The 13,807-nt window shown below is 47.3% G+C and overlaps 6 protein-coding genes across 6 annotated transcripts; all 6 read left to right on the top strand.

Annotated features, from left to right (window-relative positions):
* CANTADRAFT_19746 (uncharacterized protein) lies at nt 1-1,766 on the top strand (the record flags this gene model as incomplete). Its single annotated transcript, XM_020206484.1, has 2 exons — nt 1-105; nt 162-1,766. 2 exons carry the CDS (start codon nt 1-3, stop codon nt 1,764-1,766), a joined length of 1,710 nt encoding a protein of 569 aa, XP_020067293.1.
* Nucleotides 1,767-2,941: 1,175 nt separating this feature from the next.
* On the top strand, nt 2,942-4,171 carry IDP2 (isocitrate dehydrogenase (NADP(+)); the record flags this gene model as incomplete). Its single annotated transcript, XM_020206483.1, has 1 exon — nt 2,942-4,171. One exon carries the CDS (start codon nt 2,942-2,944, stop codon nt 4,169-4,171), a length of 1,230 nt encoding a protein of 409 aa, XP_020067292.1.
* Nucleotides 4,172-4,775: 604 nt separating this feature from the next.
* CET1 (polynucleotide 5'-phosphatase) lies at nt 4,776-6,239 on the top strand (the record flags this gene model as incomplete). Its single annotated transcript, XM_020208889.1, has 1 exon — nt 4,776-6,239. One exon carries the CDS (start codon nt 4,776-4,778, stop codon nt 6,237-6,239), a length of 1,464 nt encoding a protein of 487 aa, XP_020067291.1.
* Nucleotides 6,240-6,997: 758 nt separating this feature from the next.
* On the top strand, nt 6,998-7,960 carry ALG5 (dolichyl-phosphate beta-glucosyltransferase; the record flags this gene model as incomplete). The annotated part of the gene is made up of 1 exon (XM_020209294.1): nt 6,998-7,960. One exon carries the CDS (start codon nt 6,998-7,000, stop codon nt 7,958-7,960), a length of 963 nt encoding a protein of 320 aa, XP_020067290.1.
* A 1,307-nt stretch (nt 7,961-9,267) lies between these two features.
* Nucleotides 9,268-11,244, top strand: CANTADRAFT_4195 (alpha-mannosyltransferase; the record flags this gene model as incomplete). Its single annotated transcript, XM_020208887.1, has 1 exon — nt 9,268-11,244. The coding sequence occupies one exon, from the start codon at nt 9,268-9,270 to the stop codon at nt 11,242-11,244; it is 1,977 nt and encodes a 658-aa protein (XP_020067289.1).
* A 1,107-nt stretch (nt 11,245-12,351) lies between these two features.
* On the top strand, nt 12,352-12,840 carry CANTADRAFT_19741 (uncharacterized protein; the record flags this gene model as incomplete). Its single annotated transcript, XM_020206481.1, has 1 exon — nt 12,352-12,840. One exon carries the CDS (start codon nt 12,352-12,354, stop codon nt 12,838-12,840), a length of 489 nt encoding a protein of 162 aa, XP_020067288.1.
* Between the last annotated feature and the right edge of the window lie 967 nt (nt 12,841-13,807).

Here is a 13,807-nt window from a genome sequence, read left to right as displayed (position 1 = left end):
ATGCAGCTTCCTTTTGGATTTTATGTGTTTCATAGTCCGAGATCCCCGACCAGTCCTGGCCTTTTGGTGGAGGAAAACGCCATCACGGAATTGATCAAGGTCATGGTAAGTACATATGGAATTGCAAAGAGGAGCCAACACCAAGTACTAACCTATAATAGGAGGGCAAAGATGACTGTGAAATGAGCTTAGTTGCTCAGTTGAAGTTGGTGATGTCACTTATGGAGAACGAATCCAACAATCCGGTGGTGCGATTGGTTAGTAGCGGCTTTTTCTATGCCTTGGGCAACCTCGCGGCCAATGGGGTCAGTCTCACTGTCTTACAGCTCCAGCAACGTCTCTTCGAGAAAATGGCTGACCTACTCTTACAACTTGACCAAATGGATCACGAAACCGTAATGAACGTAGGTGAGACCATAGATGAGTACCTCTCCAAATTCAAGGAGTACAAGGAAATACCAGAATATCACATGTGGCACTTGAAGCGGTTTCTTGGTAAAATCACGCTGATATACAAGAAGTTTCCAGACCTCCTCAAATATTGGTTCAGCGCTCGGACGGAGAATCTCGCACGGGCGGATCAACGGATTTTTCTTCCACTCGAGTATATAAGGAAGCTCCTCTTTGGCGACAATGGCGACGATCTAATTTTTGCTTTAACTACTCTAGTCGAGGCCGCAGACCTAGTTCAAGTTTCGAGGGAATGGTTGGTCCATCAATCAGGAATAATTCGTATATTTTCCCAGAGCTGCCTCAAATGCTTACTGCCCATAGACCAGGGCAACCCGTGGCTGCAAACTAACAATCTCGAGACTACCAATGTACAACAATATAAGAAATATTTACGATGGTACTTTATGGTGCTTCAGAGTAGCTCCATGGAATCGAGGCTTGTGATGCACAAGCAGTTCGAATCGGAGTTCCTCTACATGATAATCGGCTCATCCCTCAACTGCCAGTACTTGGCTAGTTTGTTTGCGTTCATTCAGGTGTTAGGAGAGTTCCCCAGAATACACAATATAGTGGACAGCATATTAGAGAATGAAGTATTGGAGAGAATAATCACCCAAGAAATCGTCCTGTTCTCCATATTCGAGCATTTTATCCTAGTGATCAACAATCTAGTCCGCGATAACCATCATGCCTTAATTAAAATCTTTGGTATTGGCAGTGAAATTGAAGCTTCTCCAATAGACTTAACCTTGGCCAAGATGGAGCTAGAAACGCCAAGAGTAAGAGCTATGAAAGTCTCTATCGATCTGAATTACGATATTGGACAAGAATTCGAGTTTTATCTTTCGAATCAGATGCAGAGCATAAGAACGTACCAAGTTGATGTGGAGAAACTAATAATAAAAAAGTACTTCTTGGCTTGCATAGGGTTCTTCGTTAATTCTGACAATTTGAATTATGCCTTGATTGAATTAACGAAAACGCTTTTGTTGAAGACCGATTTAGCAACACACGAGAACTTCCAATTGATTATGGATTATTTATATGAATCTTATCTTAGTTACCAATTAGAGCTTTACTTGGCCAATGCCAGAGTCTCACAGGCAATTGTTGGAACACAATTCATCAATCCGGATTCTAAATTGTTAACGAAATTGAATATTGCAAGCAAGCATGTTGAGTTTCTACAGAGCGCTAGGAAGATCGACACCTCCAGTTTGAGTGAAAAGATGAGACAGTTTACGGTGATTATTATTCACACTTACGTTGTTTGCAAACTAAAATGGCTTAAAAGTGCATACATGGATGATTAATGGCTAGAGCTCCACCAATAGAGCCTTATACATTGTCCATTTAGTACGCATCGCCTCACAACACATTTTGAAGTATGCGCACCTAGCAGCTAATAATGCAGAAGATCGGATCAAACCGGGTGCAGATATGACTGAGTGTCAACCACATGCTGGGTGGGTTTCAGTTCCTCGGATTGTGGCTGCGAAACCATATCAATAATAGGGCTAAAAACGTGCTCTCGTGTTATCTACCTGGCGAATCGCATCTATTCTCATTTCATTTATCATTACACTCGGATGTAACACCATTTCCTGGTAACGGCTTTTAGGATTTTACCCGATTCACGAAGCCCGCACATGTTTTTTTTAGATTTGCACCACACGAATTGTGCAAGTGTTCCAATAGTTTAAGCCCTATTGGTGTTGTCATTATGGTCCCGGTGTAGCGGAGTAACTAGCAAGTGTCACAAGAGGCCGTGAATTATGAGAAAAACTTCGCTCAATCCAAACTCGTTCAATGGTGCCCATTCGGAACGGGATTTGCTACCCATCCGGATTCCTCGCTATACTCTAATAGGATTTGTCGCGCGCTTAGTCTATATCCGACCACCCATAAAAATATCTCAAAGGGGCAGCGATCGATTGGGGCTTAATGGTGCTTGGAGGTCGAAGAATCTTAACGTGGGAGACGTCTGTGGAGCCAAACTCTAATCCACCGGTCTAGTATGATACACTCAGTGAAACAAGTGTACATTAATCACTCTCGGAACTGCTCTGATGGCTGGCTTAGTTGAATGAAACGTGCCGTATTTCATTCGGGCCTAGACGCTCTTCGGTAAGCGGATATGGGGAAGCTCGGGAGTGATGTGGGGTTGACAAAAATAAGCGGGGATACTCAGGGTGTGATACAGTCATCGCAAAAGCCAAGGTTGCACACCACCACATCAGGCACTAGAACCGGTGTAAAGAGGACAAGTAGATATGGCTGTCTTGGTAGAGCATTCCTCATCCTGTCATACAGTTTGTTCGTTGCCTGATTGGTGCAAACTGGATGTGGATCCTACACAATTTCCCCAGAAATTACGCACGCACCGAGTTTCGCCGGGTATTACAAATCGGGACTAGGCAATTGGGGTGTATATATATTACGTGATTCCTGCTCCAGATTTGGGGACTAAACACTTACCACTACAAACATGGCTAAGATTACAGTTAAGAACCCCATCGTCGAGATGGACGGTGACGAGCAAACCAGAATCATATGGCAGTTCATCAAAGACAAGTTGATCTTCCCATACCTTGACGTCGACTTGAAGTACTACGATTTGGGTATCGAGTACCGTGACCAAACCGACGATCAGGTCACTGTGGATGCTGCCAATGCCATTCTCAAGTACCAGGTTGGTGTCAAGTGTGCCACCATTACTCCAGATGAGCAAAGAGTCAAGGAATTCGGTCTTCAGAAAATGTGGCTCTCTCCAAACGGAACCTTGAGAAACATTCTCGGTGGTACTGTGTTCAGAGAACCAATTGTTATCGACAACATCCCAAGAATCGTCCCATCCTGGGAAAAGCCTATCATCATTGGTCGTCATGCTTTCGGTGACCAATACAAGGCTACCGACTTGGTCATTCCAAAGGCAGGTCAATTGTCGCTTGTGTTCAAGCCAGATGACGGATCCGAAGCCCAAACCTTCCCAGTCTACAACTTTGACGCTCCTGGTGTTGCGTTGGGTATGTACAACACCGACAAGTCCATCACCGATTTCGCTGAGTCCTCGTTCAAGTTGGCATTGGAGCGTAAGCTCAACTTGTTCTCCTCTACCAAGAACACCATTTTGAAGAAGTATGACGGAAGATTCAAGGACATCTTTGAAAACTTGTATGCCACCAAGTACAAGGCCGAATTCGACGCTGCTGGTATCTGGTACGAACACAGATTGATCGACGACATGGTGGCCCAGATGTTGAAGTCTTCTGGTGGCTACATCATTGCCATGAAGAACTACGATGGTGATGTGCAATCTGACATTGTTGCCCAAGGTTTTGGCTCGTTGGGATTGATGACCTCCGTGTTGATGACCCCTGATGGAAAGGCATTCGAGTCTGAAGCTGCCCACGGTACCGTGACCAGACACTACAGACAGCACCAACAGGGTAAGGAGACCAGTACCAACTCCATTGCTTCCATTTTCGCCTGGACCAGAGGTATCATCCAGAGAGGTAAGTTGGATAACACTCCAGAAGTTGCTGACTTCGGTGAAGCTTTGGAAAGAGCTACAATTGAGACTGTTTCCAAGGACTCCATTATGACCAAGGACTTGGCCTTGGCCCAAGGCAAGACCGACAGAGCTAGCTACGTTACCACCGAGGAGTTCATCGATGCCGTTCAAAAGAGATTGAACAAGAACTTGGGCCACGCTTAAGTGCAGACCCATGGCTGATTTGGGCCCTCGATCTCGAGGCTCTATGTATTTATTCCACTAAGTATGCTGGCACATTCTCCTGCTGTAGTCCATTAATACTCTCGCGCAGTAAGCCAACTTCTCCACAGACTACTGCAATGAATTGGCCCCAACGGATCGTACCTACGATGTCCATCTCTAAATGGTTCAACTGGTATGCGCAGTAGTCTATACTAATTTTACCAATGGTTATTTTACTTTTACCAGTAGTCTATTCCAGATTAACTAGTAGCGCTATGCTGGTCTTGCCCGGTAATTTAATTCAGTTTTACCAGCTCCAAGCTGATAGCGCCCAGTAAATATCAAAATAAATATTTCATTTTCACGGAGCGAAATCTAATTAGATGAAGTAGCTTTGTGCTAATACCACCCAGTAGTTCTTTTCAGTTTTACCTAGTAGTCTATTCTAATTTAACCAGTATCTCTGTAATTTTATTTCAGTTCTTTTTCTGTCATTATACATTCGGGTCACGCACACCCTCGCCCACCATCGTTGTTGTGGAGTATACCAAAACGGCCCAATATCTCCAGCGACACTGTACCATAGAACTCCGGATTAGACGACATGAATGTCGGGTCCATTTTGAACAAGGAGTCGCCTCCCAGCGAATCGGAAGATGTTGTCAGACAGCCACACGTCGAGTCGTCACCTACCAGTCTGGTGACTTCTGCCAGACACTCGATAGTGAACATCCTAAACGACGACGTCAACAGAGATAAGGCGCAGGGATTCAACAAGCCAGTCAGCCCTGTGGCGAGAGCCAGTCAGGCTGCGCAGGAGGCGCCTCGACCGATCAAACGCAATTCCATTGCTGATATCACCAACAAAGAATCTTCGGACGAAGACATCGACATATCAGATATAAAGGACGAGGAGGAAAGGGAGCAAAAGGAACAAAAGGAGCAAAAGGAGGAGGAGGACGCTCTCGCCAGGTTGAAACAGATCAAAAATAGCACGAAACCCACCCGATACGAGACCCCCCCAGTATGGGCCCAGACCTGGATCCCACCCAACCAAGCACGCCATCACCGTGACAACCACAATAGCTACCCTAAGCAAGAGCTCAGAAACACCCCTACCCCCACATCTGCCACCAAATTCAGCGACAAGAGGGTGTTCGACTACACGTCAACTCCCAGTGCGGACTTGGAGTGCAGCATCACCGGAATAATTCCTCCTCCGTCCGTGACCAGAACCATTGCTGAGTGGATTTTTGCCAATTTCAGGGACATCGCCGACCACAACCGTAAGTACGTCGAGTTGGAGTTGAAATTCGGCACCATTATGGACAAACTGAGAGGGAAAAGAATCAACCTCAACGTCACCACCGAGTGCGTGTACACAAACCATTCAGACGTGTACTTCGACATGCAGGTAGACGAGAAGGCGTTCTCAGAGATCAGCAAACTCTTCCAGGAATTGGAGCACACTTACCAAGAGGAGCTCAAAAAACCCTCGGGCAAAAATAAACCCAAGAGGAAGTTCAACACATTCGACTCCGATATCACTGACAATTTTTTCCAGGTCAGCAAACCTGGCGAACAGCCCAAATCGGTACGAGTATCCAAGGACAACACCTTGACTCCTCCCAGATATACTGGGATCGAAAAGCAGAGAATCCTGGACTTATTTATACACAACCCATCGTCGATGTATGACTTGAGGCTTTCGTTGGCACTTGAAATACCGGTCCAAGACACCCAGGTGGAGCAGCTCGTGGCCCGCAGCCAGCCCAACTTGGTCAGGGACAAGAAGAGAAACACCTGGGCCCATGCTCAGACGGTGACTCGGTTCGATCTCACCCAGGTCTTTATTCCGCGTGAATCGAAGAACCTGGCAGGGAAGAAAATCGTCTCCTACGACAAGAGCTTTGAGGTGGAGTTGGAAATCGACACGCTCGAGGTATTCAATGCCATTGACAAGGTGCTCCAGGGCACCGACCGGTTCCGTTACGAGGAGTTGGTGGAAATCTACGTGAATAACGCACGGGTGTTGAACAACAGAGTCACCCGGTTGGCAGTGCCCTGATCGCGGGGCCAGTAGAAATATATGTATGATACAGAATAGACGAGGTGGACGAAAGCGCACGAGCTTCAAGTAGTTTTATATTATTGGTCAAGAGGAAAGATTTCTATTATATAAGTTATATTTATGAAGAGCCTGACGGGTAAACTGAACCTGGGCAGTTGAATGCAGTTGTCATGGGCTCATTATGATACTGAACCTTTCAGTGATATTAAATTTATTAAGGAATACCTTATGAGAGGTCTAGGGTACTGTAAGGTTCTGTAAAAAGTCATCACTGTACTGATAATCTCCGTTATTTAGTGATAACAGAGGTGTTAAATTATGCGATAAGGTACGTATCACAAGAGGACTGGTAGCTAGGGCAAACCTGGAGGACTACTAGGTAATTGATACTGCATTTTCAAGACTAAGATGTAAGTCTGGCAAACGAAAATAGAGTATACTTATATCAGTACTTAGCTCCTCGAAATTAGTCCAAGAACGCGGTTCCGAAAGAGAGGTTTTCCCCATATGCTATCCATCGAAATAGCCTACAACCATCTGAACGATTTCTGAGACACCTAAGATGATATAAATACGGGAGGTAATTATGTGTTGAGGAACCCCAGAGACTGTAGTGATAGGTATGATTTATAAAAGAATAGCTGAGTCCATAGACTGTGATATTACCTAATATTCAGCTTATTATTACCTAAGATTCACGTGACACACAGTGAAATATTCGTGGCCGACACGTCAACCACTCCACAACACACCCAATGATATCCGTCACCCAGGTAGTCCTCTTACTCTCCGTGATAGGAGCTGTAGGACTCTTGACGGTCTACGGAGCCGTGGTGATTTTCTCCCACACCCCACGCAGGGTAGTGGCGTCGGAATTGAAGTACAAGACCACGGGAGACGAAGAAGGAGAATTACCTCCCACCGCCAACGCGGGCATCAAGAGAGACCATGAGGGTATCGTGTTGAGTGTGGTGATCCCGTGCTACAACGAAAGAAAGAGATTGGGCACCATGTTGGACGAAAGTCTTCCGTTTTTGCAGCGCAAGTTCAGAAACCAATACGAAGTGTTGATCGTGGACGACGGCAGCAACGACGGTACTGGCGACTACGCGCTCCAAAAGGCAGTGGAGCACGGTTTAGCTCCCCACGTCATGAGAGTGGTCACTTTGGCCCACAACAGGGGTAAGGGAGGAGCCGTGGCCCACGGTTTATTGCATGTTCGAGGCGAATACGGATTATTTGTGGATGCTGACGGAGCCACCCAGTTCAGCGACCTTGATGGGTGGACTGACCAGTTGGGCACCACCGCCCCGGGGGTGGTGGTGGGCTCACGTGCCCACATGGTCAATACTGATGCTGTGGTCAAGAGAACGTTCATCAGAAACTTGTTGATGCGTGGGTTGCATGTGTTGGTTTACATCTTCGGGGTCAGAAGTGTGAGGGACACCCAGTGCGGATTCAAATTGTTCAACTACGACGCCATCCGCTTGATCTTCCCCAACTTGCACAACGAGAGGTGGATTTTTGATGTGGAGGTGTTGTTGTTGGCCGAGATGCAGGGCATTCCAATCACTGAAAATGCGGTTTGCTGGAAGGAAATCGACGGCTCCAAGGTCAACTTGGCCAAGGATTCCATTGACATGGCCGTGGATTTGGTCATCACCCGGCTTGCGTACTTGTTTGGGATCTATAAGGTCGAGGGCAAAAAGGATGTCTAGCCTGAGAAGTGCCCCAGGATTAATCACTGCAATACTGTGTGAAACATCCTGAGTGCAACCTGCCAGTGCTGGATACCATTGCATTATTCACACTTGTCTGCAGGCCAAATGCCTGCGATGATGTGCCCTTTCCGCCACAGATTCCCCCTGTCCGACTCCACAGTCTGTGGCTTATGTCCAACACAAGTGCGGTATGGTAGTAAGGATGTTATCGCAATTTTAACCAGAATCAGAGTCAATGGTGGAGGATCTAAATAGAGTTACAATATAAGCTTCTAGTATTCCACACGATTAATAGTACCAGGGGCCCTCGCTCGTGTGATTGCACCAGCTGTCTGGTGCAGTGGTGGGCAAGTGACAGCAGAGTGTCTGCATGGCGCGAAGACAATTCTTGAAGTGACAGGGTACAGATAACCGAATCTATGGCCCCTGCTTGGCGATAGGAATGAGCAATTTCATTGGGTGGGACGGCGCGGCTTGATGGGTGCAGTGCTCGCACCATCATGGCTCGGGTGGCTCGGAGGGTGGAAGGTAGAAATTACCGAAGCGTGGCCGTCTTGGAGATGTCACTTTTCATGCAGACACCAGCAAGCACGGGATGCATGCTGCGGAAGTTGTGGGAACCCATCTCTCCAGACCGTTGGCATGTTCTGATTTATATCTCACGCTTGGCAATCGTGTCACAGCTAGCCGCGTGCTCCTATCCACGCCATACTTTTAGGTTGGGGCCGCAGCATCTGACGTCAATGCCCATGGGCAAGCGAGAAAGTCGTGCATGCTTTCTCAACCATGTCCAGAGAACACACATGCTAGCATGACACTAGCCCCTTCACCCGCAGTCACTGTGCCGATCCCACCTTCGAACGCATGCTGTCTATCGACCCCTATCTCTCTTTCTCGCATCTTGATGTCTGTTGGCGGTTTGCAGAAAGTCTGCGTATTTCCAGATGCCAAATATGCACTGGTGCATATGCAAGGCAGCACTGGGCACCACGTTGCACTTAGACTCCGAGCACTAGCAGCCGACCCTGGGCGAAATCGTCACTTAAAGAGCAGGCATGCGCTGGAGTCTTTTCACTCCTTTTGCCTCCTACCTGGTGTGATTCGAGCCGTATCGTAATCCATTTCCGGCTAGTGTCCTGCTGCAGCTGCATGCACCTCGCCAGAATAGCGCCGATCCAGCTTTCCATCCTTCATCGGATCTAATTTTGGCACACCCTGGATTGTGGTCTGTCGAGCGTCCCAACACTATTTGACAGTCTCCGACACCCTTCGACACTTCCTGCTCCAACCAAGGCTCGTTCGACATGAGCCCTCTCCGGAAATTTGCCCGAGATCGCAGTCTCATCGCCGTGGTGGTGCTTCTTGTTTGCGGCATCGCCGTGGTGTTGACCCACAGGACTCCCTCCCCGATCAGCCACGAGGCTATCACCCGCCATATTCTTAATAACATCAACCCCGACCTGGTGGCCTCGTCTCCCGAGCCCATTGAGTACATCCAGTCGCAGATCGAGACCTACTACACCAGAAAACTTTTCAGGTCCATCGAAGACCATGTCCACTTACAGGAAGCCATCAAGGCTGACTACGCCTCTCACAACCACGAACAGTTGGTCAATGAGATCGTGCGCGAGGTGTCGCAGGACCCCCAGGTGGCAGAGCTGCCAGAGTTGGTCCAGAAAGTGGAATCGGCATTGAACCATCGGTACTCGAAAAAGGCTTACTACGACGACATCCTCGAGCACCTCATCTTGCACAACGCTCCCCAGTGCCCGGCTGTCGACAGGGTTGACTCCATCTTCGGCTACTCCTACAACTACGTGGGCAGTCCCTGCTTCTCTAAATCGTATATCACCAGCTTGGGTAAGACTCTTCCCGAATCCTCGTTCCACGAGCTCCAGAAGAAGCACGACAACTTGGTGCGAGCGTTGCGGGACTTGCCTGAGCCTCCCAAGTCGTTCGTGCATGGAGACGGTATCGTCATCAACGGTGGAGGCGCTTACCTCATGGGAGCTTTGACAGTGGTGGCTCAGATTCGTGAGATGGGCTCGGTATTGCCAGTGGAGGTAGTGCTCGCCTACCACTCGGAGTACGACGACCATATCTGCGAGACGTTGTTGCCACGGTTGAACGGCAGCTGTGTGGTGGTGGAGTCTGCCATTGGAGCGTCGTTGTTGAAAAAGCTCAAGCTCAAGCGGTTCCAGTTGAAGATCTTGGGCCTTTTGGTGTCGTCGTTCGACAATATCATCGCATTGGACGCTGACAATTTTCCCATCCAGAACGTGGACAAATTGCTCGAGTCCGAGGTGTACCTCAAGAACAAGTTCATTTTGTGGCCTGACCTCTGGCACAAGGCCACGTCGCCTTCGTACTACGATATTGCCAGATTTAAACTTGGTGAGCCCAATCGTCGCCAGGGCCTCCAGAACAGTGACAGCTACACCGACTACATCCAGCGCAACAGGGACACCGACATTCTGTTGCACGACTTGGAAGGCGCTCCTCCTGCCATGGGAGCCGAAACTGGCCAGATGGTGTTCTCCAAACGGGCCCACTACCGCAGTTTTCTCCTTGCATTATACTACAATGTCTACGGCTACTCGCACTACTACGAGCTCCTCTTCCAAGGAGTGTTTGGCGAGGGCGACCGGGAAACGTTCATTCCTGCTCTCCATGTGATGAACGAGCCCTACTACCTTGTTACCAGGGATGCCTGGCTCGCAGGCTACCAGGACGGCGAAGATAACTTCCAGGAATCCACGATTGTCCAGTACAGCCCTCAGGAAACCGAGGACTTCTTTGATGACTGGCGGGACTGGTTGTTCTCCAAGGGCTTAGACTCCCGGTTGTGGCCTTACCAGGACAACGACTACACGCGAGAGTTGTTTTCCAACTACAAATCCGACAGAGGCGACAAGGCCAGAATCCCCAGTGTGATGTTTTTGCACGTCCACAATCCTAAAATCAATGCTGCTATCAACGCCCAGAAGAAAACCAAAACTAGTGATCAAATATACACTAGAAGAAGCCTCGGTCTACCTGGAAGGTACCCCTGCTTCGGCGAGACTGACTGGGAGCTCAAGTTCCACTCGATCTCGAAATGGCTTGCCTGCGACGCATTGTCGGGCAAGCATTTCTGGAAGCACATCTCGAAGCTTCCACAAAAGAAGGTATGCGAGGCGGTGTCGAAGTACGTGGACTTTTTGAAGAGGGATAGTCCCAACGTTGGCTCCGCTAAATTGGATTTCTTGTCGATTATCGAAGGGGTGGACCAGAACAACTAAATTTTCCTAATACAAGCATGAGGTATACAATAGCCATATATAGATAAGAATCTTCACAAAAATTTCATCGACGAACCGCCGTAGAACTGACAATGGTGGCACGTCCCCATTGGAGGATTAACTACTTGGACCATGAACAGGAACGGTAGAGTTATTGATTAAAATGGCCCAACATCGCCATAATCGTAATAAAACGACACACTTCTGCACCGTGACTGTGCTAAGTTTGGGCCGTATGTGAATTTTTTGGCCCTTGGTGCTTACCATTCACATTTGACCCACTAATACTTAACTGGGCCAATTCTAGTTGCGAAAAATACAATTTGGAACAGCAAGTGCGTCAAGAGCCCGGAATCTTACAAGAAGGCTACAATTTCACACATCACGGAGAAAGAGGTACTCAGCATAATGGGTAACTAAATAGCAAATAATCCAATAAACCTCCATATTTGCGCACTTATTGAGCTTTTGACCAATAGCTATGTATAATAGAACCAGCGTACATACTGTTATATAATTTGCAGAACACCAGCTATTGGCAAACCAGATGTATCTGTTACTTCGGCACACATCTTGTAGAAGATATTGCTACAATCTTCTTGGTGTGCTGGGCAGTTTCTGGTATTAAAAATAGGAGACGGTTTGGAATATTCATGGTGGCTACACATTCCGTTCTAGACCTAGAGTGGAGTGCTACTCCAATACTCAAACCACAGATTCCCACCGTCTGCACCACTCTTGGTACCTCGCCTACCCACTAAATTGTTCTAGAGACGTTCTAGAGACATTATAGGCATCTGGCCCGCTCACAATTGCTACGGTGTATGTGGGGATGCGGCGCCTGATATGACGAATTCAGGGGTAATTGGATGGTATACGAAGATTCACCCTAGAGGTTAGAGTAGTCTATGGCTGAGACTGACATTCCTGGTCTGGGGATGGACAGTACAAGGATCTCATCGGTGTTAGATACCAGCCGTTCATCTGCCTAAAAACAGCCTAACGGCAGCTTCTGTCTGGGATTAATTATTGTCTGCAGTACCCACCCCAAACTATGGCTCATGGAAGTATTTAAGCCCGAAAACAGCCAGTCTGGAGCCTCCAAACATGACTGCAGCTACCGAATTTGAAACTGCCAACTCCACTTACTCTTCAACTTTTTCCAAGGGCGATCTTGCTCTCCCACCGGCCAGAAAAGTTGCGGTGGTTGTGTGTATGGATGCGAGAATAGACCCAGCAGCAGCTTTGGGATTGTCGGAAGGAGACGCCCATGTGATCCGCAACGCGGGAGGCAGATCTTCGGATGCGTTGAGAAGTGTGATAATCCTGCAACGGCTCCTTGGTACCAAAGAAATTGTGGTGGTTCACCACACTGACTGCGGAATGCTTACATTTTCAGACACCGATCTTCGCGGAATTGTCAAGGAGCAAACAGGCCATTCGGTGGACCATGTTGCGTTTTTGCCATTCAAGGACTTGGAGGAGAGCGTGCGGGAAGATGTCGAATTTTTCAGAAAGAGTCCGTTAGTGTTGGATGTGCCTGTGACAGGATATATCTATGACGTGAAAACGGGTCGCATTGACAAGGTGGAGTAAGTGGGTGAAATTCTTTCAATTGAGCTAGAAAGGGGGGTTCCAGGGAGAATGGGTGGGGAGACGGTGATCTGTTGCTAGTGTTTAGTGAATTTATGTCTGGAAGGAGCTTTCGTAATTGTAGACTATTGGAGTGAACATTGGTTCAGCAAAATAGGCTGGAAAATGATAATTTACATCGATATGGGAATTTGGGTAGCGAGAAGAGACACTGAATGTGGTATTCTGGGCAATCTATAGCGTGGAAAATCAGTCGAGCTTGTCACAAAGAACTTGAAGGCGCACCTAATTTACATCTTTTGTTGCACCCAAATGTTGGAAGCCCTATGCTGCGAAGATTGGAAGAATTCAATAAAACGAAGAGAAGACTGATGGATATGTTCACAACTTGACATTGGACTACCGAGCTGAGATATAGGGGAACTGCAAGGTCAAAATCAAAAGTATAGAAAGGCTCGAGAGTTTGCTTCCAACCTTGGTGTTGAAATAAACGATAATTAAATGAACGCAGTTTTTGATGTGATGTTAGCAAGGGAACTTATAAAGATTCTTGCCCACCGAAGGTGATCCATATGCCAAAAAATAAGGTGACTTGGAGCGGTATTCAATCACATATGGAGAATTCCCAGGGTGGGAAGATCATGAAAATAGTTCATAAATAACCGCATATATTTGACACAGCAAAAAACCACAATCAATTACAGTAATTTGTAAACATCTTCAATTAGTGTATATCAAACTGCTAGATCTGCTATAACCAAAGGAAGTGAATTTTAACCTTAAAAGCTTTGGTTAGTATAGGAAATGGTAGTGCAGTGAAGACTCTTTGCTTTGATTCAGGCCCTCTGGTACCAGCTACAGAACGAGCCATGGTGAAATCTAAATCCAACTAGGGTAAAATTTGGGAAACAATTCCAAATTTAAGCAAGAGAAGAGATTGTTCCACAAGTGTAAATAGTTGCCAATCTCA

This window comes from Suhomyces tanzawaensis (genome assembly GCF_001661415.1).
Source record: "Suhomyces tanzawaensis NRRL Y-17324 unplaced genomic scaffold CANTAscaffold_1, whole genome shotgun sequence".
In the NCBI taxonomy this organism is placed as follows: domain Eukaryota; kingdom Fungi; phylum Ascomycota; class Pichiomycetes; order Serinales; family Debaryomycetaceae; genus Suhomyces; species Suhomyces tanzawaensis.
This window is presented reverse-complemented; position numbering and strand designations above follow the sequence as displayed.